The following is a 27850-nucleotide window of genomic DNA, read 5'->3' as shown; positions in this document are numbered from 1 at the left end:
AGAAAAGGAACGCTTGCTTGGAGATCTGAATAAGTAGGTCCTGGAAGAAGTGGTATAAAATAAACAACTTGCCAACAGTTTGGAAAATTTGGTGTCAATATTTTAAATTATAACTTTGGAATTGGGCATATTAAATATTAAAATTCCAGAAATGACCATCAGATAAACAAGGGCCAAAGCCAAAGTAATTCCAGAGACTACATTCTCTTTCTTTCAGCAATACCACTCTCCCTGGGTAAGGCTAATCATTCATTGCCTTCATGGATTCCTATTTATTTAGAACATAGTCATTGATCCCTCTTTACTTTTTAATACAAAAACATATAACTTTTTGGATAAACACAATTGGTGAGAGACACAGGTAACGAGTGAGCTCTGAAAATAACGGTTCACAGCATCTCCAAATGAGGCTTAGTCATCCTTTCCATCGTGTAACAGAAACTGACGCAAATCACAGAAGATGCCTCCCACCCCCCCCACCCCCCCATCGAGGCACAGGAAGAGGCTGCCATCCAGGGGCTGTGCACACGTGTCCAGCTGCGGTGCGGACAGTGAAAGACAAGTTTACAACCCACGGTGCGACAGTGCATGAGGGGTGTCAGACCTAAGGTCTGTTTATACAAGTACGTGGACTATGGCCTCTTGTAGGTGTCCCATCACTGGGCACAGAACACTCTGATGACAAAAGGACCCCTAAAGCTAGCTAGAAACACTGCGGGGGGGGAGGCGGACAAAAAGGGACAACCTCTCCGTGTATGGACATACAATACTATACACAGCACCAAATATGTCACACCATCAAAGCGCTGTCTTGCACCAGCGGTGCACGCTCGGCGTCCTACCCCACGTGAAATGTGCACGCTTCACATGCAGACGCTGCGTGGGGTGAAGGGGCAGCCCGCAGGTCACAGCTCATCAGAACTGTCACTGGCCTGTCCATCCCAGACAGACATGCCGCTGCAAGCCTCCATAAGAATGTTTGTCCTTTACTGCTGGTAATTTCCGTACTGGCCCTGCAAGAGACCAAGACACAGATTACACCCCAACAGTCCTGCATAAGAGGGTCCACGCCCAAGGGTAAGACAGACTCCCGCCCCCCCGCCAACACCCAGGATGAGAGGTGGAGGGAACATAAAAGGCAAGCGACCAAACAGCCTCTGCCTGTTTCCAGGAGGCAGGCAGATAAGCGGCCTTCCAGAAGCCACTCTCCAGGCTGCAGCGACTGATTTAGGTCAGAGGGTGGAAGAGGCTGGTTCACCCAGTCACACAGCAGCTCACTGTGCTGGGCCTGGTCCAGGTGCCTCAAGTCACGTCCCCACCCTGAGCCTGCTGTGAACAGGTCTGTGACGGGCTCCCTCAGCCACAAGCGACATTGGCACCACTTCCGGCACACTCGGGAACATTCCACACTGCTCTCTTCAAGGTCAAAAAGGTTTCCTCCTTAATTACCCTGCCCTGGGCTTGTTTACTCGTGTTGAAAACTCATCCTCTAAGTATGACTGGTTCATGATCTCTCTTTAGAGAGCAGGGTGAGAAGCATTTAAAAGAATAAAATACAGGACCTTCCTATTCAGGTACCTGAGAAAAACACCCGTCATCCATGTGGTGCCTTGAGATTTCATTAGCCGTGTAAACGGTCATTAGTGCCTATGACCCAGCACAAAAGGCCACCGATGGACAATGAGCCCTTGCAAGGGGCTCTCTTCAAAGGAGGTTCCAAAGATGCCCAGGATAAGTCTCCTCCCGCCCCACTGCCCTGCTCCTGCCCTGAGCTGCAGACGCCAAGGCTCCTCCTGACCGACTCGCATGAGACACACCTGGCCGCCTCAGGACCTCTAAACGGCTGCGTCCCGAGGCTGGCTCACCCTCATCCTCATGTCCTGGCCCCGTGGCACCTCCGCTGAGAGGCCCCCGGACACTTACATTCACCCCTCATGGGTTTCTCTCCCACCAGGAGGGGCCGACATCCATCATCTACCGCCCTTCTCCTCCACGCCTCCAGGTGGAAGTCAGAGGCATCTGAAGTTAAGCTTGATTTCCTCTCCACAGCCCTCTGCACCCCGAGAAACGGCAACTGCCTCAAGCAGCCCAGGCTGAAATCCCTGGGGCCGCTCCGACCCGCCTCTCCTACACGCCCCACGTCCAGCCCACCAGCAAATCCCGCTGGCACTATCTCTGAGAGCACCTAGAGTCCTGGAGCCTCTCACCTCTCCAGCAGCCACCGTGCTGTCACCAAAGGCTCCGACGGCCTCCAGGGCCCCACCCCACGCAGAGCAGATCCTCGTCAGGTGGGCGAGGCCTCCCTGCCGTCCTGGGAGCCTGAGCGGCTCTGCTCAGGTCTGATGGCCTCACTGTCGCCCGAGAGAGGGCCTCCCCGACCTGGTCTACGCCAGCCCTGCCCCCCGTCGTTCTGTCCCTTTGCCCTCTGGGTCCTCTTCTCAGAACTACCTGCCGCTGCTCCATCCCGGCGCCAACAGCGCCCGGCTGTGTCAGGCGAGATACAAGCTCTAGAATCTGCCTAGTCGCCGGGGCCCCCAAGCGCGCACCAGACCCCCGACGCTGCTAGGCGCGCGGGAAACACCCGAGGTGTGAAAGGACAAGGACACAGAGCCAGCTGTGTCTGACCGAAGAGGTAATTTTTAAAAACCTTACAGGCTCAGAGAATAAATGTTCTGGAGGGACACTGGGTGCCAGTTCACCCTGTGTTATTGTTTCTCTTGACGACCAGGGAAACCTTCGTCACGTCTGACGCACGCGGGGGCTGCGAGTCTGGAAACGGGCAGAAGGCTTGCCTGCTCGTAGCCGTAAGGCCGCTGCTGCTGGGCGGACGGGCCCGTCTGAGACGCTCGGTAGCTTCCGTATTGCTGGCCTTGTCCCTGCTGGTAGCTGGAGTACTGCGAGGGGGCGCCCTGGGCAGGCCCTAGAACACACGCGGGAGCCGTGAGACCACCCCATGCCCCCGTCCGCCCGAGCCCCTGACGCTGGTACCCGTTCTCCCTCCACATTAAGCCCGTGCAGTGAAAGCGCCACAGCTGGTGGCTGCGCGGAGTCCCGCGTGGTTCGCAGCTGTGCTCCCACCGCCACCCGGACGGAGCCTGGGGGCCACTCTCAGCGCCCCGGGTCCGCTTCCTGGGACCAGCTTATACCAGTCACGGTGGTCACCGTAAACACGGGAGTCAAACACACAGCAAATGGTGAAAACGCGCGCGAGACGGTAATTGTGCCTCCGGAGCCTAAGTAGATGGTTTAGGAGAAACTGACAAAGGCCGAGTGTTTTTTCCAAAATTGGCTGTTTCTAGGGCTGGGGCACGGGAAACACTGTGGTCCCAGAAGGAAGAAAGTGCTCTAAACCAAAAGGATGGGGCACGTCCAAGGGCCACAGGCACCAACCTGAGCTCCCAAGAGGCAGGGCTGAGACGGTTTGAACAATAAAAGAAAGAAGTTTGGATCGTAACTCAATGTGTAAAATCAATACCCGTGCGCACCTACCAATATAAATAAACGATCAATAACTAAGTGAATGGAGGAGAAGAGACCCATCTTCCCTACAGAAGAATTCCAAATAATCTATGTAGACCAGCGGCCCCCAACCTTTTTGGCACCAGGACTGGTTTCATGGAAGACAATTTTTCCACGGACGGGGGAGGGGGGGATGGCTCAGGCGGTGATGTGAGCGCTGGGGAGTGGCAGATGATGCTTTGCTCACTCGCCCACCGCTCACCTCCTGCTGTGCGGCCTCGTTCCTAACCGGCGCGGACCGGTACTGGTCCGCGGCCCGGGAGTTGGGGACCCCTGATGTACACAGTGCCCCCTCGAGTGGGGCTGGACCAGTGATGTCAGAGTCTGGAGGAGGAGAGGGAAGGAAGCCCGACACTGGGGAGGCCTGGCAGACGCCCTTGACCATGTGACCAAGGCCATACTCAACGGAGGCAAGTCATGCCCACAGGAGGGGACGCAAAGGCGCTTCGCCGTGGTCTTCTTTCCAGAACCCAGGCCAGACAAACCCAACCTGAGGGGGCGTCTAGGCAGTGCCCGCCCAGCCCTCCTCAAAAGTGCCAAGGTCAAGAGGGATGAGGAAAGTCTGAGGAACTTTCACAGCCCAAGGAGCTGTGGGGCTGATGTCATGTGGGATCCTGGCCTGGTCCCGGACAGAGAAGGACAAGCAGGAGAGCCAGTGAGATCTGAAGAAACTGGCTCAGTCCACGTCCATGCACCAACCTTGGTTTCTTAGCTGTGACCACAGGGCCCCGGTAATGGACGAGGTTAACCATGGGGGGACTCTCAGCTTTCCTCACAGCTTTTCCAGAAATCTACAACTGTTCCAAAATAAGAAGCCTGCTGGGCGCCCACCGAATGACCGCGTTCCTGTGATGCCCCCGCCACCACTTACCATAGCCTTGCTGCTGCCCAGGGTAGCTCTGCTGGTTGGGGTACTGCTGCTGGGAGTACGTCTGCTGCTGGGCTGTGCCCTGCTGGTACCCCGCCTGCTGCTGGCTGTACTGTGAGTTTCCTGCAGAGGGAAGGAGACATGAGCTCATTTCCAGAGAGCAATGGCAGCTCCGCTGTCCCTCGAGGCATGGGCAGCTGTGGGTTCCCTAGACCGAGTCCACTGCTCCAGTACCTCTTCTTTTCCACAACAATTCAAATTATTTTATTTTATTGGGTTGGCCAAAAAGCTCCTTCAGTTTTTAAGTAAAAATAAAACACAGTTTTCATTTTCACCAAGAACTTTATAGAACAACGTATTCACCGTTTTGTTCCACTACCTTCTGCCATTTTCCAGGTAACTTCATAATTCCGTCTTCCCAAAACTTTTCATCCTTTTGAGCAAAGAACTGTTCCAGGTGCCTTTTACCGTCTTCCAGGGAATTGAAATTTTTTCCATTAAGGGAATTCTGTAAAGACCGAAAAAAATGGAAATCCGAAGGTGCAACGTCTGGTGAATACGGTGGATGAATCAGAACTTCCCAGCCAAGCTGTAACAGTTTTTGCCTGGTCATCAAAGAAACATGGGGTCTTGCCTTATCCTGATGGAAGATTATGCGTTTTCTGTTGACTAATTCTGGATGCTTTTCGTCGAGTGCTGCTTCCAGTTGGTCTAATTGGGAGCAGTACTTGTTGGAATTAATCATTTGGTTTTCTGGAAGGAGCTCATAATAGAGGACTCCCTTCCAGTCCCACCATATACACAACTTCACCTTCTTTGGATGAAGACCATCCTTTGGTGTGGTTGGTGGTGGTTTATTTCGCTTGCCCCCTTATCTTCTTCTGTTCCACATTACTATACAGTATCCACTTTTCATCGCCCGTCACAATTTGTTTTAAAAACGGAACATTTTGGTTACGTTTAAGTAGAGAATCACAAGAGGAAATACAGTCAAGAAGTTTTTTTTGCTTAACTCATGTGTGGAACCCAAACATCAAAGCGATTAACATAACCAAGCTGGTGCAAATGATCTTCAGAGCTTGATTTGTATATTTTGAGTATGTCAGCTATCTCCCGCGTGGTACAAGGTTGATTGCTCTCAGTTAATGTCTTGATTTGATCGCTATCAACTTCAACTGGTCTACCCGACCGTGGGGCATCATCCAGGGAGAAATCTCCACGTGAAACTTCGCAGAGCACTTCTGACCCGTTGGATCAGTCACAGCACCTTCTCCATACAATGCACAAATCTTTTTCTGCATTCTGGTTGCGATTTTACCTTTCTTGAAATAATAAAGCTTAATAGGCCAAAAATGTTGCTTTTTTTCCTTCCATCTTCAGTATTAAAATGGCTACACAAAAATTCACCAGTTTTGATTTTTTTTTATTTTGTTTTGTTTTGTTTTGCGGTACGCGGGCCTCTCACTGCTGTGGCCTCTCCCATCGCGGAGCACAGGCTACGGACGCGCAGGCTCAGCGGCCATGGCTCACGGGCCCAGCCGCTCCGCGGCATCTTCCCGGACCGGGGCACGAACTCGCGTCCCCTGCATTGGCAGGCGGACTCTCAACCACTGCGCCACCAGGGAAGCCCTGATTTTTTTTTTTTTTTAAATGCACAGGTATGACAGCTGTCACATACAATCTAACAAAATTACAAAATTGTTTCAAATGAAGTTAAAGACAGCTAAGCGCTACTAGAGCCATCTTACAGCGAAACCGAATGAACTTTTTGGCCAATACAATACTTTCTCTTACTGTCTTATAGAAATACAAATATATCGCCAAAGTGAAGAGGTTAATGCAATTAAGACAAAGACCAATACCAGTGTTGTAGGTAAACTGTGTCCCCCCAAAAGAGCTGTTGAGGTCCTGACCCCAGGAACCTGTGGCCTTATTTGGAAATAGGGTCTTTGCAGATGAATTAGTTAAAGGGAGGTCATACAAGGTTAGGGTGGGCCCTAATCCAGTGGCTGATGTCCTTCTAAGAAGAAGGAGATCTGGACACAGACACCGGGAAAAGCCGTATGATCCCCACAGTTCAAAGGGACCCCAGAAGTTTTGGGACACCCTCGTCTTATTGGCAAACATGCAAGCCAGGGTTCCAGCTCAGACCTGTAATGTGTTTTCCTGTGACTTTATGAACGAAAAGAGGCAGACGCTTGCCCTTGTGTTCTGCATCTATATGTGGGTACAGTCCCAGAGATGTTTTAGGTTCACTTACTTTTTCTTTTCCCAGAGAAAATGGCTTAATTCTCATTTTCCAAACTCTAACTGGCCAGCCAGCACCCGTGCTAAAGCCTCATTTTGGAAGAAAGCTCCTGGTAAGAACATAACTGGGAGAGCAGTAAACGTATTACCAAATAATTACCAACAGTTAAGAGGGAGTATTGGGGACTTCCCTGGTGGCGCAGGGGTTGAGAATCCACCTGCCAATGCAGGGGACACGGGTTCGAGCCCTGGTCCGGGAAGAGCCCACATGCCGCGGAGCAACTAAGCCCGTGTGCCACAACTACTGGGCCTGCGCTCTAGAGCCGGCGAGCCACAACTGCTGAGCCCACGTGCCGCAACTACTGAAGCCTGCGTGCCTAGAGCCCGTGCTCCGCAACAGGAGAGGCCACCGCAGTGAGAAGCCCGCGCACCGCAACAAAGAGTAGCCCCCATTCGCCGCAACTAGAGAAAGCCCACACACAGCAAAGACCCAATGCAGCCAAAAATAAATACATAAAATAAATAAATTTTTTTAAAAAAGGGAGTATTAAAAACAATTTAAAAATCTTTCTATGTGTGTAATGGAAAAGAACCTAAAAAAAGAATATATACATACGTGTGTCCGTGTGTGTGTGTATAACTGAATCACTTTGCTGTACAGCTGAAACACAACATTGTAAATCAACTATATTTAAACAAAACTTTAAAAATACATAAATAAAAATCTTGCTACGAAGTCTTCCTAATGCAGGTCTTAAGAGTTTTAGATTGGTGTAGAGACTAAATTCCATTCTGTTTTCAAAACACCTTTATAAGAAGACCAATTTAAGTTTAGTTTCATCGTTTTTTTCAAAACCACAGTGTCTGGCCTTTAACCGCAGAGTGTGGGTCTTTCTCTGCATGAGACCCCGTCCTCTAGCAGGAGCAGGCAGGGCGAGGGGACCCGGGGTGTTTACCCCCTGTGGCACCAGACAGCCTGGAAAAGAGGGCTGCTTGTGGTTTTCTTGTTCTTGTCTTTGTTTTTAGTTAATTAAGTTTTTTATAGATTTTTTTCATTTTTAAAATTTTTATTTTATTGTTTATTTATTTATTTTTGGCTGCGTTGGGTCCTCGTTGCTGCGCGCGGCTTTCGCTAGTGGCGGCAAGCAGGGGCTACTCTTCGTTGTGGTGCATGGGCTTCTCACTGCAGTGGTTTCTCTTGTTGCGAAGCACGGGCTCTAGGCACATGGGCTTCAGTAGTTGTGGCTCACGGGCTCTAGAGTGCAGGCTCAGTAGTTGTGGCATGTGGGCTCAGTAGTTGCGGCATGCAGTCTCAGTAGTTGTGGCACACAGGCTCAGTAGTTGTGGCACGTGGGCTCAGTAGTTGTGGCGCGTGGGCTCTAGATCGCAGGCTTAGTAGTTGTGGTGCATGGGCTTAGCTGCTCCACAGCATGTGGGATCTTCCCGGACCAGGGCTCGAACCCGTGTCCCCTGCATTGGCAGACGGATTCTTAACCACTGCACCAACCAGGGAAGTCCAGTAAAATGTAAGTATTTTAAAACTGGGATCCTGATAACGTACATTTTAGAATAACAGCTTTATTGAGAGCGAATTCATGTAGAAAGGCTTAAAACCCCATAAGGAAGTTCAATTTCCAGCTGCGCAGAACAATGAAGGAACACACGCTCTACAGCGCAGGAGCTCTTCTCCAAAGTGGGCTCTGAGGAATCTGCTGGGTTTTCTGATTGGTCATCATCTAAGGAAACACCTTGACAGCTGCTCCCTCCTCACAACCATGACCGGTCCCAGCAACAATGGCCGATGGGATGGCCGATGGCTGAGGGGGTGTCAGTGACCAGTGGAGACCCAGGTTCACTGTCTTTGTGAGGAATGCATCGGAGAAATTCATCAGAGACTTGGCAGGTTTTCTCCAGGGTTTCAGAGTTTTGGGGTCAGTCTGCATATTCTCGTGTCTTACAGCCCCTTTTCTCTTTCTAGGATAACGGGTAAAGGAGTTAATTCACAGCAGCAGCCGCCGTGGCCTAGACACAGCAGGTGTGCAGGGGGTGAGAACCCGACGCAACTCTCACGCACCCAGAAAAACCTTCTCTTGACCCGGGGCCAAATCCCAGTAGAAGATGGACCTGTATGGACAACTCTGAAAGGAGAGAGGCAGGACTTCTTTGAACAAGCCTGAGCGATTCTCAGGAGGGTTTCGTGGGAGCAGCAGAGCTGGGGAGCCCAGACTGCTCTTCCTAGAACAGCCTGGGACAGCGACAGCAGCTCCAGGGCCTTCCCTCCACCACTGGCCGGTACAACGACTTCTCTTGTTTTTCCTCTCCTTTTCATTTGTTTCTATCTTTAAGAATCTTGCAACATTCTGTGACATGGCCGTGAAAAAAGGAACCACTTATTTGTGCAAGAAGAGGCTGCTGTTGTCATTAAATGTGGCAGGAACGTGGCCGTAGGACAGCCAGAGGTGCTAATGCACAAGGGTGACCGACCCGTCTATACAGCCTTGTCGCCAAGCAAGGATGAGCCTCGGGGACCCGCGTGGCAGCCATTTGGGGCGGAGCCGTCCCCACCATCCCCAACGCCCGATCACAGCCACCGTCGCCATCGGGGGAAACGCCCCAAACAGCGGTGCTGCAACCCCAGGACTGGGGGGTGTGGGCGGGTCTGGAGGGCCACAGGGTTAGTGCTTTGATTTTCAGTAAGTTTGACTTCTAACTGGGCGATTCAGAAATAAAAAAACAAACCAAGTCCGTCTTCAACAGGTCCGGGGAGGAAGGCCCCCTCCCCCGCCCAGCCTCATCATCTCCATCGCTGTCCCAGGTGTTTCTCCAGAGGCTGGCTGTGGTGTGTATGCTCTTAGCGCCCTTTGTTTTACGCAGCAGGTGGCACCCGGACACCCTGGTCCTGTACACCTGGCATGACCCGGGGGAACATGCCACAGAAGCGCCCTGGGCGTGTCACAGCGGACACTGGCTCTGTCCAGCCCTTGCTCCTGCAAACCTCACGGACAGGAAATGCCATCGGGACTTCCAGGTTTCCTCTGCAGTGGCCCCGACAGCAACAGTGTCCTGCTCGGCTGGGTTGGCCATGCCCTGGTCCCTTCCTGACACTGGTCCTCTCATTCCGGGGACCCCACAGGGCTCCTGCCAGATACCACCTCCTGTGCACAACCCCAGGACCAGCCACCCGTGCCCCTCGAGGTTCCCCATCCGCCTGGGGGACAAACCTAATTACTAGAAAGTTCTGTTGGCTTCAGGCGACCCCCTTATTGCTCCCACCCAACATCCTGCCCTTCTCAGGGCAGCAGGCCACTTATGCGCCCAGCCCTCTCAAAGCAAACTCCCCCCCGCACCTCTCACCCTAAACAAGACCCGGCAGGCCACCGGCTGCGGTATGGCCGGTACCGTGTTAACACGTGCAGGGGTCATTAACAAGGCGGAACAAAATGCTTCCAGATCCAGGAGGAAACTGCGTCATATGCCACACTTGCCTTAAAAGAAGTCCCTGAATGTTTTAGCAAACTCATCAATTATGAAAGACAATCGTACGCAACCCAAAGCGAGGGTACAGAACTGTGCCCTTCAGACTTCAACGAGCTCGTCCCGGGGAGCAGCAGGCGAGGCAGGCGGGGGCCCTCCCGCGGAGGAGGCTGAGCCCCGCTTTCCTGGAGGGGGAGGGGAGCAGGGTCGAGGAGGGGAAGTGGGGAGTTAGTGTTTATTGGGGACAGCGTGTCAGGTTGGGGAGGCGAGAAGGCTCTGAGATGATGTGGTGATGATGGTGGTCGCACAACAGTATGAATGTGCTTAGTGCCGCTGAACTGTGCACTTAAAAATGGTTAAAATGGTAAACTTTACCTTTTTTACAACTTAAAAAAAGTCACCCCAAAAGTCACATTTTCGAGTCACCTGTTCTGTACATATCATCTGCCTTTTCCTCTCCGGGCCCCGGGCAGCCTTGCCATTGTCCCCAATCCTGACGTCCAGACCAAGGCCCAGGACCACGCCACTCTGTGAGCTTAATGGCTCCTCTCCTCTCGGGGCCCCTGGGGCGGCAGGAAGTCCCCGCACCTGAGAACCGTGTGAGAACCGACTATGCCTGTTTCTTCCCAAATCTGTGTTTGGTGACATCACCTCGGCGGTTTTATCGGCACCTGGCCCCCATCTCCATACGCCCCACGCCCGTCGGGCCCGGAACCTGAGGCCCGGCCACCTTACCGCCCTCGTAGTAGTGCTGCGTGGACTCCTCAAACGACCGGTCATAGCTCTGCTCCGTGTAGGACGCCGGCTGGTAGGCGTAATCGCCATGTCCTGCAAGCAAACAGGGTGCCCTGCAGTCAGCGGAGGCCCCGGCTGCCCAGACCCAGGAGAGGCCGCGTGAACTCGGCCGTCGGGTCAGGAGACCCCGGCGCTGGGTGCGGTCCGGTTTCCCTAGACGGAACCCACGGGGGCACTTCCTGCCATCAGGCAGCTGCGGTTCCCTCACTTTAAAGTGCAGACGGCCACCTGCCCCTCGGGGCAGCGTGAGGACCAACCAGCCACGGTTACAGAGTGTACTCGGTGCCCGATGCGTGACACACACGTGGACGTCAGCTCTTAACGTCGCTACACGGTCACCATCCCCCCGCCGGCTCCCTTCGGAGTGCGTGACACCTCGTGAGGCCCGGCCACCATTCCACAGGGGGGTCACGGCTTGCCCTTCCCCGGTCTTGGCCACCTCCCCAGCACCAGGCCTGCTCACGCACCCTGCCTGGGGGGTCCTCCCCAAATCCCACCCGCCCTCTGCAGCCATGTTAAATGCCACCTCCACAAACCCTGGGGACATTTGAAGATGCCTGAAAGGTGACATGGAAAAGGAAAAGAAGCTGCAGAAGTTGTAGCTGAGCAGCTGGGAGGGGAGCGTCACGGGACAGTTGGCTCACGCTTGTCACCTTCCTGAGAGCATCTCACGATGAACTCGCGTCCATCCTCAGGACTGCACACCCAGCCCCAGGGGGCCAGTGCCGGAAGCTCCTCTCAGCAGAGGCCCGCCGCCCGCCCCCAAAGGGGACTCGCTCTGGGGTCTGAATTGGGAACAACCAGTGAGCAGCGGACGGAAGCCACTGCGGCCTCACCGTCAGGGTAGTACTGCTGGCTCATGGGCTCCGAGGCGGCCTGGCCATGGCCGTATTGCTCGCCGCCGTAGTACTCCTCCTGGCCCAGGTACTGCTGGGACGAGCCTAGGGGACAGCGCCGGAAGTCACCTCCCCGAGCCCCAGAACCTCCCCAACGGGCCCCCACTCAGAGGACACTCCACCAGGCCCGCCCAGGGGACACGGGGAGGCCTGCCCCACGCACTGCACGCACTGCCCCTCCCCCACCGTTCCCTGCACCGGGGGCGGGGCCTCACCTTGCTGGGAGGGCCGGTAGGGCGCCATGGGCCGCTGCCCCATCATGCTGCCCGCCTGCCCGCTCTGGCCCATCATGGCCATGGACTGGCCCTGGTAGTGCTGGCTCCCGCCCTGGGCCGCGCTGTAGTGGGACGAGGCTGCCTGCTGGTGCATCATGGACACTGGGGGACACGACAGACCCCGTGTAACCCAAGAAGCTCCTGGGCGGCACCCCGCAGGCCCGCCTGAGCCCTCCTCCCGGGCTGGGCCTGTGCAGCTCTGCCCCGCGAGGCCACGCCACCCTTCCTGCCAACGCGCCTTTGGGCAACTCATAAAATGTGAAATGCCGGCGCCCACGCCCCTAAGTCCCCAAGGCTGGTCCCAGAGGAGCCTATCGCCTCGCCCTCCCCCAAGACCCGGGTCTCAAAGGCTCCAGTGGGGGCCCCGCCTGCCTGTCCTTTCCTGCCACCCCTGCTCGGGACCCTCCAGGGCAGCACCGTCCAGCACAGGGGACGTGAGCCACGTCAGAGAATGAGAAGAAACAGAGGGAATCTATTTCAGTGACATTTTATTTGACTCAATATATCCAAACTAGATTGTCTTCAATGTGTAATTAGCGTAGCGAGAGCTAAGGAGATAATTCACATCCTCTTTTTCTGTTCTAAGCCTTTGAACCCCGGTGCGTCTGACTGTCCTGGGACACCCTGGTTGGGACCGGACGCTTCCCAAGTGCTCAAGGCCCCGCAGCCCCACCTGCCCCTCAGCCTCCCACTCCTGTGCACTGGCTGCCACCCAGTCCTCCCAGCGGGGCGGCTGCTGCCCCTCCTCAGAGCCTCCCCTGAAGCCGCCCAGCCCCCGGCCCTCGCCCCTTGGGGGTTTCCGGAGGAGGGTGGCCCTGGGGACCACGTTGGCCTGCGCTGGAGGGGAGCGGGGTCTCTGGGGATGGTACCTGGGTTGGACTGCATGTTGATGTTGGCCCGGGACACGTAGCTGCTGATGGCGCCCTGGCCCTGCAGGGGGATGCTCTGCGAGGCCGGTCCCGAGTGGCTGTAGCCGGGCCCCGAGCCGTGGCTGCTGCCGGACATGCTCATGGAGGTGGTGGGCAGCGTGCTCTGCGCCGTCTGCTGCAGAGTCACGTGGTTTGGACCTGCCAGGGCGGTGGGGGGGGCGCGCTGAAACCCACCAAAGACCACCTCTGACAGCAGCCCTGGCCTCGCGCTAGGGCCTCCCCCCCGCCCCCCGGGCCAGCTTCCTTCACGCGGCTGTTGGGGGGAGGCTGACCATGGTCAAGGACGCAACGAGCGAGGGACACGGGCGCGTGACCAGGAAATGCACACACGTGCTGAGCGCGCAGAGGGGCCGCCTGCTCCCTGTTACCTTTATCAATGGTTCCCGACGGCTAGTGGCGGTTCTCAACCCAAGGACAGGAGCCCCACACGGAAGCCCGCGCTCTGAGGTGACGCAGCCCCAGTTCGCAGGGGACCTGGAATAAGGGCCTTATCCCTCCGCGTGTCACCCCGAGCACGTACGCCTGCAGCAGGGCCTCCGGTAGGAGAGGGTCCCCACCGCAGTGGCCGGCCACCCGGGAGCCCAGCCGGTGACCCCGTTGCCCCCCGGAACCAACCCAGAGCCCAGCGCGCCCAGGGCCGCTCACCGTTGCCGATCTGGGCCTGCATGAGGGAGGGTGGCGGCAGGCCCGCGCCGATGGCGTCGCTGAGGCTGCCCTGCGAGTGCAGGCCCTGGCCCGAGCCGCTCTGCGACAGCCCTCCGGGGCCCAGCGCCAGGCTCTGGGTTGGCGGCTGTGGCAGCAGGAAGGGCACCGAGAAGGTTAGCGTGGAGAAGGGCCACCAGGAGCCGCTCCGGGGGCTCAGCCGCCCTGAGACCCACAGCCATACCCCATGGCTGCCGGCCAGCACCTCCAGGGTGGGACACCGCCCTCATGCAGCTGGACGCCGCTGACTGCCGGCTCGGACACCTCAGGCCAAGATGGAAATGCTATGCCAAGCATTCCCCGGGCTATCGACACACACTTGGAGGTTTAAAGCCGGGCCCCCCTTTCCTGGGACTCAGGGAGCTACGTCCACCTCACCTTGCCCACACCCGCCCCACCCCTCTTGGTCTCAGCTGGCCAGCCGGCTCTGGCCCTCACACCCCCTGTGCCCCAGGGCCCTTGCACAGCCTGTCCGGTGCCTCAGCACCAGGTTCCCAGGGTGCTCTCCGCCCCCAGCCCAAGCCCACCTCTGATCACAGGAGGCAGACGGGAGGTGGAGCTCACCAGTGACCCCTGGCAACCTCACCTCCCAGATCTGGACCAAAGAGCAGCCCCGAAGGTTTGGACAACGCTGTCTACACCTGGGCCCCCCACCCCGTGGCAGGCACTCACGGCAGGCAGCAGGGACTGCATGTTCTGGTTAGAATCCGCGATCGTGGCCAGGTAGACCAGGTTCCGGTGCAGGATCTGCTGGTACCTGCAGGCGAGGGTGCGGTTGAGGGGGAGGAGGGTGTGCACGGGCAGGCGGCACAGTGCTCTGCGGTCCAGGATGAGGGGGGAGACCCCCGACCTGGTGGCCAAGGGGGAGTGGCTACCGGATCAGTTCAGAGAATGGGGGGGGCCCTGGGGTCACACGAGGTCCCACCTGGAGGAGCTTGCTGTCCCCTGGTGCGGCTGGCCTGGGCCCCTCCAGTGGTCCCCTCTCCCCCACACTCCCACTCCCCTCCAAACCTGCCCACCTCTCCCTGGGGAGCCACCCAGGGGCGCTGACCCAGCAGCTTAGCTGACCCTGAGGCCCCACTCGCTCAGGCCACCAAGCCCCAGAGGCAGCCGGGACGGGCACGGGCAGCCACGCCACTCACTGGGTGCACTCGGCCGTCTTGCCCTTGCTCTGATAGTCCAGGATGCACTGGATCAGGTGGTGGTTCTCGTCCAGCATCTGAAGGAGAAGCAGACGTGAGCGGGGGAACACGGTGCATCCGCGGGCGGCCCGCTGCGGGGCTCGCGAGCCCCGGCTCACGGCTCACGCGGCCCAGCGGTGCCCGTCAGCAGAACCGCCCCCTCACGGCCCCATCCAGCAGGGCCGAGCACTTTCCACATCCCTGTGCCAAGCATGCAGCCCTGCAGGCACCAGGGCCCATCCCTCCCCACACCCGCCCTGCGCCCCCAGTCCAGGTTCTCACTCTGCACAGGAAACCCACAGCCTGCAGGACCCATTTTCTAGGGCCCTTGGCCCCGGTGCTTCTGTCCAGCAAGGGTGGACCCGGAGTCTGGAGTGTCAGGCCCACAAATCACGGCCACACAGTGGGGACTCCGGGGGGGGCTGCCTGCACCCCTGCGAGCATCTCCTAGACCCACGAAGCTGCTGCCCCAGGATGGCCACTCGGCGACAGCACCTGGGTGGCCCGCGGAGACAGGAGGGGACAGAGGCCGCAGAAGAGGGAGGAAGGTCGCGTGGGAGCGTGGGAGGGGCCGCACATGGCCGGCCAGGAGGCCTGGCGTGGACACTCCCCACCTGGACGTGGGGCGGGGGTAGGGGGACCCGAGCGCCGAGGGCCAGCCCTGCCGTGGCCTTGCTCGCCTCTCCCTCCCCGCTCAGCCCCTGAGCCTTCAGGGTTGATTTCCCTTGTTCGGGTTTTTTTAGTTATAACCTCCTCCTCTGTGCTTGAGTGTTTTCTCCCCACTGTGGAGCTGATGCCCAAATTCAGCCATTCCCACCCTGGCCAAGGAGCCGGCCCGACACAGGGAACCACCAGAGGGCGCTCTGGGCTGGGGCTGCCGGTGGGGCCCACCCATAGGCAGGCGATCAAACCCAGGGGGACCGGGCATCCCGGCCGTTTGCCCAGGAAGACTTCCCCAGATGAATTAAGAAAGGAAAACAACCACCAAAGGCCGCGTCCTCTCCCTCTCAGAGCCACCCTTAAAAGGCTCCACGGGCTCTACCTCCTGGCCTCCCGATGCCCGGCAGGAATCCTCTCCCGAGGCCACACACTCCGCACGCATGGGTGTCCATTTCAGCGTCATTCGTGTCAGCTCGAAAAAGGGGGGACGCCAAATGCTCAGTGACGGGACGACTTAAGCAATGACAGGAAACCACAGGATGAGTCGTTAACCGGACATTACAAACGTCTTTGTAGTTTTTACAAGCCGGAGAAAAATGTTACACTGTTAGGATATTTTTTTTTAAGCAAGGTACTAACTTCACTGAGATGAAGTTTTCCATAACTTCATCTCAGTGAAGTTATGGAAAAAAGACCAGGACACATTGCGGGGAGGATGGCGGGCTGGGTGTGCGCTGAGGTCCAAACCCTCCCAGACCTGGCTGGTGGGAAAGGGGTGAAGACAGTAACCCTTCACCAGGACCAAGTGAACACAGCTGAAACAGCTGCGCAGGCAGCAGGATTCTAGAAGCGGAAGCAACTGGAAGAGCAAGAACTGAATTAGCAGAACCCAGGTGCCGGATGTGACGCAGACCCACACTGGGGACTCACCAGGCTTGGGAGGGCTGAGGCTCTGGGACCTTCCCCACAGCTACCTGGCAGGAGTCCCCAAGGGGGGATTCAGGGAAAATGACCAGCCCAGGAGGAAAGTACCAGACATCGACAGCAGGGGGACACCTCTAGCCAAGACCTCAGATGGGTGACCCGCACCAGCGTTTCCCGGAAGCCTGTAAATTAGATCCAACAAAACCAGCGACAGAGGCCAAAAGCTGGAGGAGACGAAGATTATGCAAGAAGGAAACTTAAAATACAAAAAGAAAGAAAACCCAACTATTATTAATATCCTCAAAGATAAAAGAAGTTATTGGATCTATTTTTTTAAAATAACACACTATTAAACAGAACAGAGAACAAAAAGAGCTCTGGGGTATTTAAAATACATTGACCACAACAAAAAAAACCAACAGAAGAGTTGGAACATGAAGTAGTAGAAAACTCCTAGACAGCGGAGCAAAAGACCGATGTAGAAAACAGAAAGGGTAATGAAATTGAAGGACAATCCAAATGGCCAAAAACAATTCTTCTAGGACTTTCAGAAAGACAGGAACGAAGAAATGCATCCAAAAATAATTGCTCAAGGGACTTCCCTGGCGGTCCAGTGGTAAAGGATCCGCCTTCCAATGCAGGGGACGCGGGTTCGACCCCTGGTCTGGGAACTAAGATCCGACATGCCGTGGGGCTACTAAGCCCACGTGCCTCAACTAGAGAGCCCACGTGCCGCAAACTACAGAGTCCATGCCCTCTGGAGCCCGTGCACCATAACCAGAGAAGAGAAAACCCGCTCGCTACAACTAGAGAGAAAAAAAATCTGCACACCACAACTAGAGAGCAGCCCATGCACCACAACGAAGAACCCGCGCCACAATGAAAGGTCCTGCATGCCACAACTAAGACCCGACGCGGCCAAAAACATTAAATAAATAAAGTTTATAAAAAACAAAAATAATTGTTCAAGACTTTTCCTCAGAACTTGAAGGATGTGAATGTCCAGATGGAAAGGTTCTCAAAGGACCCAGCTTGACAAACACACTGGGGCACAGCAAGGTCCTAAAAATGAATGGAGTGAAAAGCACAGTACTGAGCACCTCCACACAGGATAGAAGCTTCGGGCAGCAAAGGAGCAATGGCCCAATTGCGAGGGAGCCTCTATAGAAGCGACGACAGGATCAAAAGCAGGAACCCCTGAGTGACGACCAAATCCTCGAGGGACTTCCAGAGGAGGGATGACAGGAGCCTAAGGGAGACACTGAGGAGGGATAACAGGACCTGAGAGAGACTTCATGAGGGGAGATACCCTGATCCTGAGGGAGACTTTCGAAGGAGTGATGAGCTGATCCTGACAGAGACTCCTGAGGAGGGATGGTGCAAATCTGAGGGGACTTTCTGAGGAGGGGTGAACCGATCTCGAAGGAGACTTCTGCAGGGGGTGACCTGACCCTGAGGGAGACTTTCTGGGGGAAAATGACCTGATTCTGAGGAGACTTCCTGAGGAAGAATGACCTGATCCTGAGGGAGACTTCCTGAGGAAGAATGACCCGACCCTGAGGGAGACTTTCTGAGGAAGAATGACCCGACCCTGAGGGAGACTTTCTGGGGGGAAATGACCTGATTCTGAGGGAGACTTCCTGAGGAAGAATGACCTGATCCTGAGGGAGACTTTCTGAGGAAGAATGACCTGATCCTGAGGGAGACTTTCTGAGGAAGAATGACCTGATCCTGAGGGAGACTTTCTGAGGAAGAATGGCCCAATCCTGAGGGAGACTTCCTGAAGATGGATGGCCCAGATCAGTCAGAGGCTTCCTAAGGAGGGACAACCCTATCCTTGGAAAGACTTTCTGAGAGGGATTACCCAATCCCCAGGGAGACTTCCTGAAGAGAATGACCTGACACTGAGGAAGACTTTCAGAAAAGTCCTGACCCGATCCTGTGGGGGAGATTCTGAGGAGTGATGACCTGATCCTGAGAGGCAGTTTCTGAGGAGGGATGACCCCATCCTGAGGGAGATTTCCTGAGGAAGGATTAGCCAATTCTGACGGGGACTTTCTGAAAAGAATAACCTGACTAAAGGTGTCTTTCAGAGGAGAAAGACTGACAGACTACCTGAGCTGAGGAGGCTTCCATGGCTGGAAGAAAGTCTGGGATAAACTAGTGAGAAGTGATTAAAAATAAAGTGAGGCGTCTTCCCTGGTGGCACAGTGGTTAAGAATCCGCCTGCCAGTGCAGGGGACACGGGTTCGATCCCTGGTCCAGGAAGATCCCACATGCCGCGGAGCAACTAAGCCCGTGTGCCGCAACTACTGAGCCTGCGCTCTAGAGCCCGCAAGCCACAACTACTGAGCCCGCGTGCCACAACTACTGAAGCCCGCGCACCTAAAGACCCTGCTCCGCAACAAGAGAAGCCACTGCAATGAGAAGCCTGTGCACCACAACGAAGAGTAGCCCCCGCTCGGTGCAACTAGAGAAAGCCCGTGCGCAGCAATGAAGAAACAAAGCAGCCGAAGATAAATAAATAAAAATAAATACATTTATTTAAAAAAAAAAGTGAGATTGCCAACTGCAGGGAAAAGAAAAGACTGGGCAGGAAAAATGATCACGTGATCCTGCATGGAACAACAGTTTCATCATCACAGCCAGAGGTGAATCTAATCCCAACCACCAGGAAGCCATACTGGGGCAATGGGAGCACAGGTGTGTGGTGGGGGAGGGGCATGCAAATGAGCCAAGTCCTCCTTTTCCATCATCATCATGTGAGGCCAACAAATGTTATGGACTGAGTATCTGCTGTCCCACCAAAGCTCCTATGTTGAAGCCCTAACTCCCAATGTGATGGCACCCGGACGTGGGGCCTTTGGGAGGTAATTAGGTTTAGATGAGGTCATGGGGGTAGAGCCCCCATCAGGAGATCACTGCCTGTGTGAGAAGGAGACAACACCAGAGCATCCTCTGTCTGCTGTGTGAAGACAGCGAGAAGATGACGGTCTGCAAGCCAGGGAGCAGGTCCTCACTGGGAATCAACTCCGCCACCACCTTGGTCTCGGACTTGCTGTGACTACTGAACGTCCATGGTATTCTGTTATCATAGCCTGAGTGCATTAAGTCAACAGACAATGCTTAAAGCTAAAAGCATTCCAGAAGTAGCCACTTGGTTTAGCAATGATGAGAGCCGGAGGGTGCTGCTGGGAGGTGGGAAACAGCACAGGGGTGGAAGGATGACCCCTGATTTTTAATACAAGCTCCACAGCACTATTTGATTCTTTATGTGCAGGCAGGGTTTGCTGAGTAATCTAATCTAACCCAGAAACAAGAAATAGGGGACAGGAGGGAAACTCTGGCTCTCTCCAGACTGGAGATTAGAATATAGATCTTATTTCTTACATGCCTTTGTGTTCACTGAAATTTCTAAGAGAGGCATTTGTTACTGTTATCATTTAAAAGGTGATTTTATTTTTATTATTTTTTTAAAGTTTCTTTTTTTGATCTTTTAAATTTTTTCCTTTTTTCTATTTCTTTAATATTGGAGTATAGCTGATTTACAACATTGTGTAAGAGGTGATTTTCAAGTGTCTGGGATTGCCGGGGCTGGGTGGGTCCAGGGGCTTACCTACTCTTCTCTCTCCCTGGTGTGTGTCTAAAAATGTGTATCCCTAGTACACAGCTGAAAAATAAAGTCACCACTTAACTGACGGGAAGATTAGCGATCTGCTTCTTCATGTACTTATTGCTGTGTCTCCTGAGCTTCCTCACACGTGATTCTGGGTATTCCTGCACAGAAGGCACATCCCTCACTCTCTGCCCTCTTGGGAAGCCTGATTTTCTATAGATTCAGGGGTGACAGGGCAGGTGATGTCGCAGAGAAAGGCTCTGAAGCCTGAGGGCTGAAACCCAAGTGCCAGGCATGGCCCAGGGCCTCCGGAGGCGAGGATGCTGGGGGCAGAGAGTAGAGACGGTGGAGGAGCTGGAGCTCAGCATCGAGGGCCACAGCCGCCGAGTGGTGGTGAGATCCCCATCTCTGAAGGCCTGTCCTAGGCCCAGGCGAGCACGACGGAGAGGCGGCCAGACCCCACTCATGCTCACGGCGGAGCAGGCAGCAGGCGGCCGGAGATGGGGAGAGATGGCCGTGGGCACATGTCTGCCTGGTGCCACAAGGCGGCAGCGTGTCGATCATGATTTTAGCAGCGGACACCCCGGTGGGCACCCAGGGATGGCATCTGGGCCGTGGCTGGAAAGCTGACCGGGAACGCGCCGGTGGAGGTGAGAGGAAGGGCAGCCCAGGTGGAGGGGACAGCACAGGTAAAAGGCCTGGTGGAGCAGGGCACGTCCAAAAACGGAGACAAAGTTCCAGGAACCTGGAGAAGAGGGTGTGGCACGTCGGAGACGGGGAACGGTGGGGCAGCTGGGGGACAGGGAGTCCTGTGCCCAGCAAAGAGGGTGACTTTCTGAACCTGAGCCTGGGATGACTGCAGAGGCTGATGGGACCAAGGTCACAACACACATGGGCGCCTCCGTTACCCGCTGCTGCATCACAAACATCCCCACGTGCCGTGGTGAAAGCGACAGTTCCTTAGTTCTCGTGATTCTGGGCTGTCAGGGTGGGTCTGCTGCGGGTCTCACGTGGGCTCAGCACTGGGGTCAGTTCGGGGCCTTCTGCACGTGGTCACCCTGGTGGTCTCAGGGCTCCGAGAGGGCACCTGAAGGCACAGGCCTCACACCAAGCCTCCCCGTGGGGGCGGGAACACGGTGCAGACCCGGGGGTTGTCCCTCCTTGGCTGCTGTTTCTGTGACCATCAACCACAGGCTTTACAAGGGGCTGGACTCGGCTGTGAAGGAACCGATGACTGACGTGGGGGCTCCGCTGCCCGTGGGCCTGCCTGGCCGTGAGGACACGCAGGCGAGGACGCAGGGCCCGGCTCAGGGGACATGTCTGGGGCTGCGGGCGCCGCACGTGGGGTCCGGACTGGGTGGGTGAGGAAGCGAGGATGACAGGGAACTGGGAAGGCGAGGGACTGGGGGTCCTAGAGACCACAAAGAGCTGGGCTGGGGCCACCAGGGGAACCTGGGTGAGGATCTCTGAAGGGGGAGTGGCCCCTCACGACAACCCTGGAATAGGGGCCACAGAGGGGCCTGGAAGCCCTGAGGCTTGCCGCTGAGGGGGGCTCAGGTCACCCCACAATGGGCAGGAAGACCCTTCACAACCTCCCTGTGGCTGTTTTTATAATTAACAAAGTTGCTGCCCTTTAAGTGGGAAGAGGTTCACGGATGGGCTGAAGTCCAGGCAGCCCCAAGGGAAGGGTGGGCCTCGCACCTCCCACCCTCGGCTGCCATTCCAGCCGACCTCGGATAGCTCTGGAAGCATCCCCTGCCCCCCGCCCCCGCTGCGTGCACACAGGGAACATTCCCGTCCCGCTGGTCTCCCAGCCTCCCTGATATCTTGGAGACTGTCCCGTTTCAGCCACAAAGATGCCCCCCTCATTGTTTCCTAGGCTCCAGAGACTTCCACGGAACAAACAAACACGTGGTACTCAGTCTCTGGCTTCTGTAGCTACAAACAAGGCCACAGCGCATGCCCCCCACACATGGGGTGGACTCCACGTGAGATCAGTCTTGGGAACCACCCGAGGCATGAGCGGGACAAGCCCGGGGCCAGCTGGAGAGCTGGGCAAGCATCACCAGGTGGCTGAGCCCTTCTTCCCACCGCAGCTCTCAGGGCCGACGCTGCTAACTGATCAGGGCTTCTTCTCCCCAGCACACGGGCACCCACCACTGCAGGGGACGCACAAGCTGCACCACAGACTCTGCTGATGGACGCTGACAGGACCCCTTCAAACATATTTACCTGATTGGAGAATCCGTGAATCAGGTGTGTGGGTTTCAAAAAACCCCAAACGTTACTCCCATGGTGTCCCTGGGAGGGGCTGGCCCCCGCCTCGTGGTCCTACCTGTGTCTGACACACGTGTTCAACTTCCAAAGACTCTAAGGACGCGATAAGACACGTTAACGTGGACACAACTGCAAACACATGTTCACCTTCCTCAAGCGACTTGGGGCCACCTCCTGTCTCAGTCACCACCACTCCGCCCCCGTGAGCGCAGCTCCCTCTGCCTCGACCCTGGACTCCAGGTGGCTTCCTGTGGTTTGGAATCTCCTCCCCTTCAGAATCCACTCATCACTTCCAGTCAAGGGTCCAATCAAAAGGCTGAGACCGTCACTTGCAAGGTCACGTGCCTTCCTGTGCCAGGTGATCACGTCTAACCACGACGTCATCCTCCTTGAAACAAGGAACCTGAGGCCCAGCAGGGGCTGGGCTGTGCACTGTTACAGCTGAATGAGAGTCTGAACCCAGGAAACCACACCCCCCCAGCTCCACGGGACTCCCCCCTCACCCCATCCCAGGGCCCACTGCCCATCCTCCACCCCTGCAACAAAAAGAACCCCGAGCAGCCCCGGTGCAATCGCCCATCTGCTCGGGCCCGGGACCACGTTTCAGGAGCCTTCGCGGCACAAACATCTAGCACCTTATCCCTGGAGCCTTTTGACTCCCGTCACGTTCACGCGGCAGGGTGCACAGTCGTGGTGCCCGCCACAGAGCAGGAGGTCCAGGCTGGCCCGACTCTGCCCAGGTCCTGCGGCTTGGGCACGTCAGCACCTGGCCTCCCTCACTCCGGGGGTGGGGCTCCGGGGGATCGCAGGGGACTCCCAGCACAGAGGCCGGTGCCCAGGCCCTGACCACTGGCCCAGGGAACAGGCTAGGGGCAGAGGGCCGGGCAGTGGGGACACCTCGAGTGAGTGTCACAGGGCCCCTGACTGTGGCCCCTCCCTCCGCCTCCAGACTCTGGAAGACAGATACAGCCCTGGAAGAGGCAGGCGACTGCTTTAGGAAGGGATGGGTGGACTTTACCCAGGTGCTTCCATCGTCCACCAGAGGGCACCCAGGGCAACACCTGCGTTGGAGCAGCGCCTGCAGGAGGGCTCTGTGCCCAGTTTCACTGGGCAGAGGGGACAGAGGCCTGGCGGTGGCTGTTCCCTCCCGGAGAATACACTTCCCCACCCACAGGGACTGCACTCAGAGCCTCCATGGGGCAGGTTCAAGTGTGCTCAGGGGCAGCACCCTGGCCCGGGTCCCATCCCCGCCCCTCCCCAGGGCTGGCCCCAAGGACCAGAGTGAAGGGACACGATCACTGCCATTCCCGGAGACCCTTCCCAGGTTCTGCTCACTGGGGAGAAAGCGCTTTCAGAAATGATTAATTAGCCAAGTTCGTGGGAGTCTCAGAGTCCCCAGGCCATCCTCAACTGTGAAGGCAGCTCTAATATTTTAAACGGCCAATTTACCTCCCTTACAAATTAGCCTACACATTCTTTTTTTTTTTTTAATATTTATTTGGTCGCTCCGGGTCTTAGTTGCGGCAGGCAGGCTCCTTAGTCTCAGCACGTGGGCTCCTTAGTCTCAGCATGCATGCGGGGTCTAGTTCCCGGACCAGGGCTCGAAGCCGGGCCCCCTGCACTGGGAGCGAGGAGTCTTAACCACTGCGCCACCAGGCAAGCCCCTGTCCCACATTCTATAAGAGAAGTTTCAGGTCTGAGAGAGCACAGGGCATCCCCCTGCAACCCAGATGGCCATCCCTTACCCCTATGTGCCCGCCCGTGCCCCTGGGCACAGAGGACACGGGGACCAGGCCGCCGCCCTGTTGGTCTCACTCTCCCGTGCCAGGCCCATACCAGCTGCCCACCTGTCCCACAGCTCCTGTGGAGCCTGTCTCCCCCTGCACGAGGTGCTGGGGGTACAGAGGGACAAGCCACCATTCCCGCTCTCCGGCCAAGGAAACAAATTAAGGAAACCAATACAAACAGTAATGACAAAACTTACATTTATTAAGCAACTACTATGTGCTACGCGGCAACGAGGCCCCACATGGCAGCCGAGGCCCGCTCCCGGGGGCCCCTCCAACGTGCCCCAGCCCAGCTGTGCGGCCCACGGAGACGGTGGCAGCCCCACCCCCACCGGTGGCGTCTGGAGCACGGCCTCTGGTCCCAAACCAGGGAGAGCTGCGCAGGGCAGGTTCTGGCCTGCAGGCCAGCTGGCCAGCTACAGGGCCACTGGAGTTTGCTGAGACACGGCTCACCTCCACCTCAGGACCTCTGGCAAAGTCACGTCCCCTGTGGTTCTCACCTGCGTCGCACCTGCACTAATGCTATGCTTGGTCACCACAAGCAAAACCACCTGAGCACGCAGCCCAGGTGCCCCAGATCAGGCTGGCCCTCCCAGCCCCGCCGCTTTTGGCGCCTGTACCTGCTCCCTGCAGACCAAAGGCAGGACCACCCAAGACTTCCTCAGTCTTTGAGACCCTTCCTACCCCTGCTCCTTGGTTCTCCTTGTCTGGTACACCCCTCCCCCACGCATCCTCTTTTACGAGTTGAACTGTGTCCCTCAAAATGATACGTTCAAGTCCTAACTCCCAGTGTCTGTGATCAGGGCCTTATTTGGAAATAGGGTCTTTGCAAATGTAATCAACTTACATTTGAGGTCACACGGATTCGGGTGGGCCCTAAATCTTGTGACTGGTGTCCTTATGAGAAAAGGGAAATTGGACACAGAGACACACACAGGAAGAGGGGCCACACGAAGATGGAGGCAGAGGTGGGGGGGACACGTCTGCGAGACGAGGAGCTCCAAGGGCTGCCAGCAAACCCCAGAAGCTCAGAGCAAAGCCTGGAACAGATCCTCCCTCGGAACCCCAGGAAGGAACCAACCCTGCCAACACCGTGACTTCGGACTTCTGCCCACTGGAACTGTAAGAAAATTAATTTCTGCTGTTTTAAACTACCCCGTTTGTGGTAATCTGTTATGGCAGCCACAGGAAGCGAATACAACTGCCTATCCCAAACACTTGCACTAATGGAACCAGTGTCACAGATGCTCCAGCGTGTACCAGACAGTGACTATGCCGGACACTGTGCCAACCTGGGAAGACAACAAGAACAGGTCAGCAACACGAAAACCTGGGAGCCCAAGTGATGTGTCAAAGTGCTATACTCACCACATGACTCTCAAGGGGGCATGACGAGGGGACATTTCAGTGGGGCCTTGAAGGCAGAGTAGGAGTTTGCCGGGCAGGCTCCTATCCAAACATACTCTAAGGACAGACTATACTTCTTGCTCTCTGACTACCTTGCACGCTTCCAAGGAACCCCTGGCTTTTCTCCATGCTCTGAGCATGAGCACGTGCTGTGGACACAGAGTGCAGAACACGGACCTCTCATGCCCTCTCAGGACACCAGTAAAAGAGCCCCGGGTATGTATATTTACGGACAAAACAGCAAGGTGAGTACACGGACTGCGAGCCCTACCAGGTCAAATCAGGTGACAGCCTAAGGTGAAGACCCATCTCCAAAGGTCAGCAGGCAGATTTTCTGCCCCGGGATGCAGTCTTTCTGGTCTGAGGTTTGGAAGCAGTGCTCCAACACACACTTTTGCCTGGAGACTTCGGGGAGCTTTAATAGGGGGTGGGTGCAAAGTGCAAATAACTGGATGAATGTTGACGCCAAGGCACCTTCAGGAACAGTGACTACACTCATCACACTTAAGCTCCATAAAGCCAGGGTCCGCAGAGGCCCTTGGGCTGCCAGCATGTGCATCTGAGCCACAACGCTTGACTCCGCCCAGCCCATTGTCCCACCCAGAAGTCACTGTCGGGGCAGAGCCGCTGTCTGGGCTCTACCTTAGCAGTGGGCACTCAGCCTCCCTATACCTGTCCCCTGATTGATAAAATGTGGATGACAATAACCACCACGAGAAAGTAAATGAACTAAGACCTGCAAAGCCCTCAGAATAAGGCCTGGTATACAGTAAGCACCCCATAAGTGTTGACTAAACAAATAAAAACACCCCACTTTTAAACCTGTATTTCTGCTGCTCCTCAAGTCATCTCTTTCCTATTTAGCGTTTACTGAGGCTTCTAATTTGTCAAAACCAGTCACAGCAAAAGTAGTCTCAAAATAGCCAAGAGGCTGAGGACAAGTCCCCCAGGTCCTGTCACGTCATCAAGGAAGAAGGGCTATGACCATCAAGGTGAGTCCCTTGGGGAAAAAGGAGGCTCATGGAAACCTAAGGGATACTGCCAAGGACCCCAGATTAGAAAAGAAAACAACGTAGCTACCAAAGACACTGAGAAAATTCAAATGGGAACGACTAACACCCCCTTTCTTCTGAGCTTATCTTCTAAACACAAACAGCAGGAAAATTTAAATCTCAATTTCAAAACTTAAGGCTTTGTTAAAGGTGCCCCCAAGCCCAGAAGGTTATCTCTAGAAAACCACGAGGCCAAACTTACAGAACGCGGGCAAGGCTGTAAAGCGAATCTGTAAAGTTTCTGTTAGGTGAGAAGGTTGGCCAGGTGTCACGCTGAAAAACAATTTGACACTCGAATAAGGGCGGCGAAGCTTGGCCAGCAGGTCAGCCCCGAGGTGTCGCACGCTCCTTAAAGGGTTGCGGGGCTGCTGGAACGTCGTCCCACACTCTGGATGCGCCCCTTTGTGCCTCGGACTGCCAACACCTAAGGCGGCGGGCGTGGCCGGGTCCCCGTCGCCCCATGCGCCCCGTGGCGCCTCCACCAGTCAAGCTGCGCGCAGGGACCGGGGACGCCCACCTCGCAGAGCCACGGCTTTCACCAGCCAGGTGGGTCCCCTTAGCGCGCCGAGCGGCCAGCGGACACCACCCCGCGGGCACCCGGTCCCGCCGCCTTGCGCCCCTGCCCGCAGACCCTGGTCCCGAAAGCGGCGGGTCCCCACTGTGCCTGGCGCGGCCCGGGGTCGTTCACGGCTTGGCTCCGCCGACACCACCCCGCGGGCCGCCCCGCGCCCCCGCCCAGGCTGGCGCACGCCGGCCGCGAAGCGCGCGCCGGGCCACGGCGGGGTCGCGGCGGTCGACTGCGCCCCGGCTTTGTTCGAGCCCCGCGCCCGCCGGCTGCCCTCGACCCGGCCCGGCACCCGCCCGCACCCCGCGGCCCCGCAGCCCCGGCCCGCGGCCCCCAGCCCACCTTCTGGATGGTTTGCTGCGTGACCTCCCCTTTGCCTCTCGGCCGGGCGGACGCGAAGGCCACCGACATGGTCGTGGGTGCGGGATCAGCCCGAGATCATCGGGGTTTATTCTCCGGCTGCTCTCGGCGGCCAGAGGCGCTCATTCTCCGCAGTCGCTGGGGGGCGGGGGGCGTGGGGGGCGCCGCGCCGTGGGCTCGCCCGCCCCTGCGCCGCCGCGTTGCCCTCGGGCCCGCCGCGCCGCCGCCCCGCCCACCGCCTCAGCCTGAGGACGAGCTCCACACGGCGCCCCCGGGCGGCCGCTCTGCGCCCCGCTCCCGGCCCGCCGCCACCCCG

The 27850-nt window shown here is 56.5% G+C and overlaps 1 protein-coding gene across 1 annotated transcript; it reads right to left on the bottom strand.

Annotated features, from left to right (window-relative positions):
• Positions 1-986: 986 nt before the first annotated feature.
• SS18L1 (SS18L1 subunit of BAF chromatin remodeling complex) lies at positions 987-27594 on the bottom strand (the record flags this gene model as incomplete). The annotated part of the gene is made up of 11 exons (XM_082857856.1): positions 27517-27594; positions 14848-14924; positions 14378-14462; positions 13649-13793; positions 12944-13141; positions 12015-12176; positions 11740-11844; positions 10844-10936; positions 4391-4510; positions 2793-2920; positions 987-1013 (listed from the first exon to the last, which is right to left on the bottom strand). The coding sequence occupies exons 1-11, from the start codon at positions 27583-27585 to the stop codon at positions 987-989; spliced, it is 1209 nt and encodes a 402-aa protein (XP_082713982.1). The 5' UTR covers positions 27586-27594.
• Between the last annotated feature and the right edge of the window lie 256 nt (positions 27595-27850).

This window comes from Leucopleurus acutus, assembly GCF_964270905.1.
Source record: "Leucopleurus acutus genome assembly, chromosome: 16".
Taxonomy (NCBI): domain Eukaryota; kingdom Metazoa; phylum Chordata; class Mammalia; order Artiodactyla; family Delphinidae; genus Leucopleurus; species Leucopleurus acutus.
This window is presented reverse-complemented; position numbering and strand designations above follow the sequence as displayed.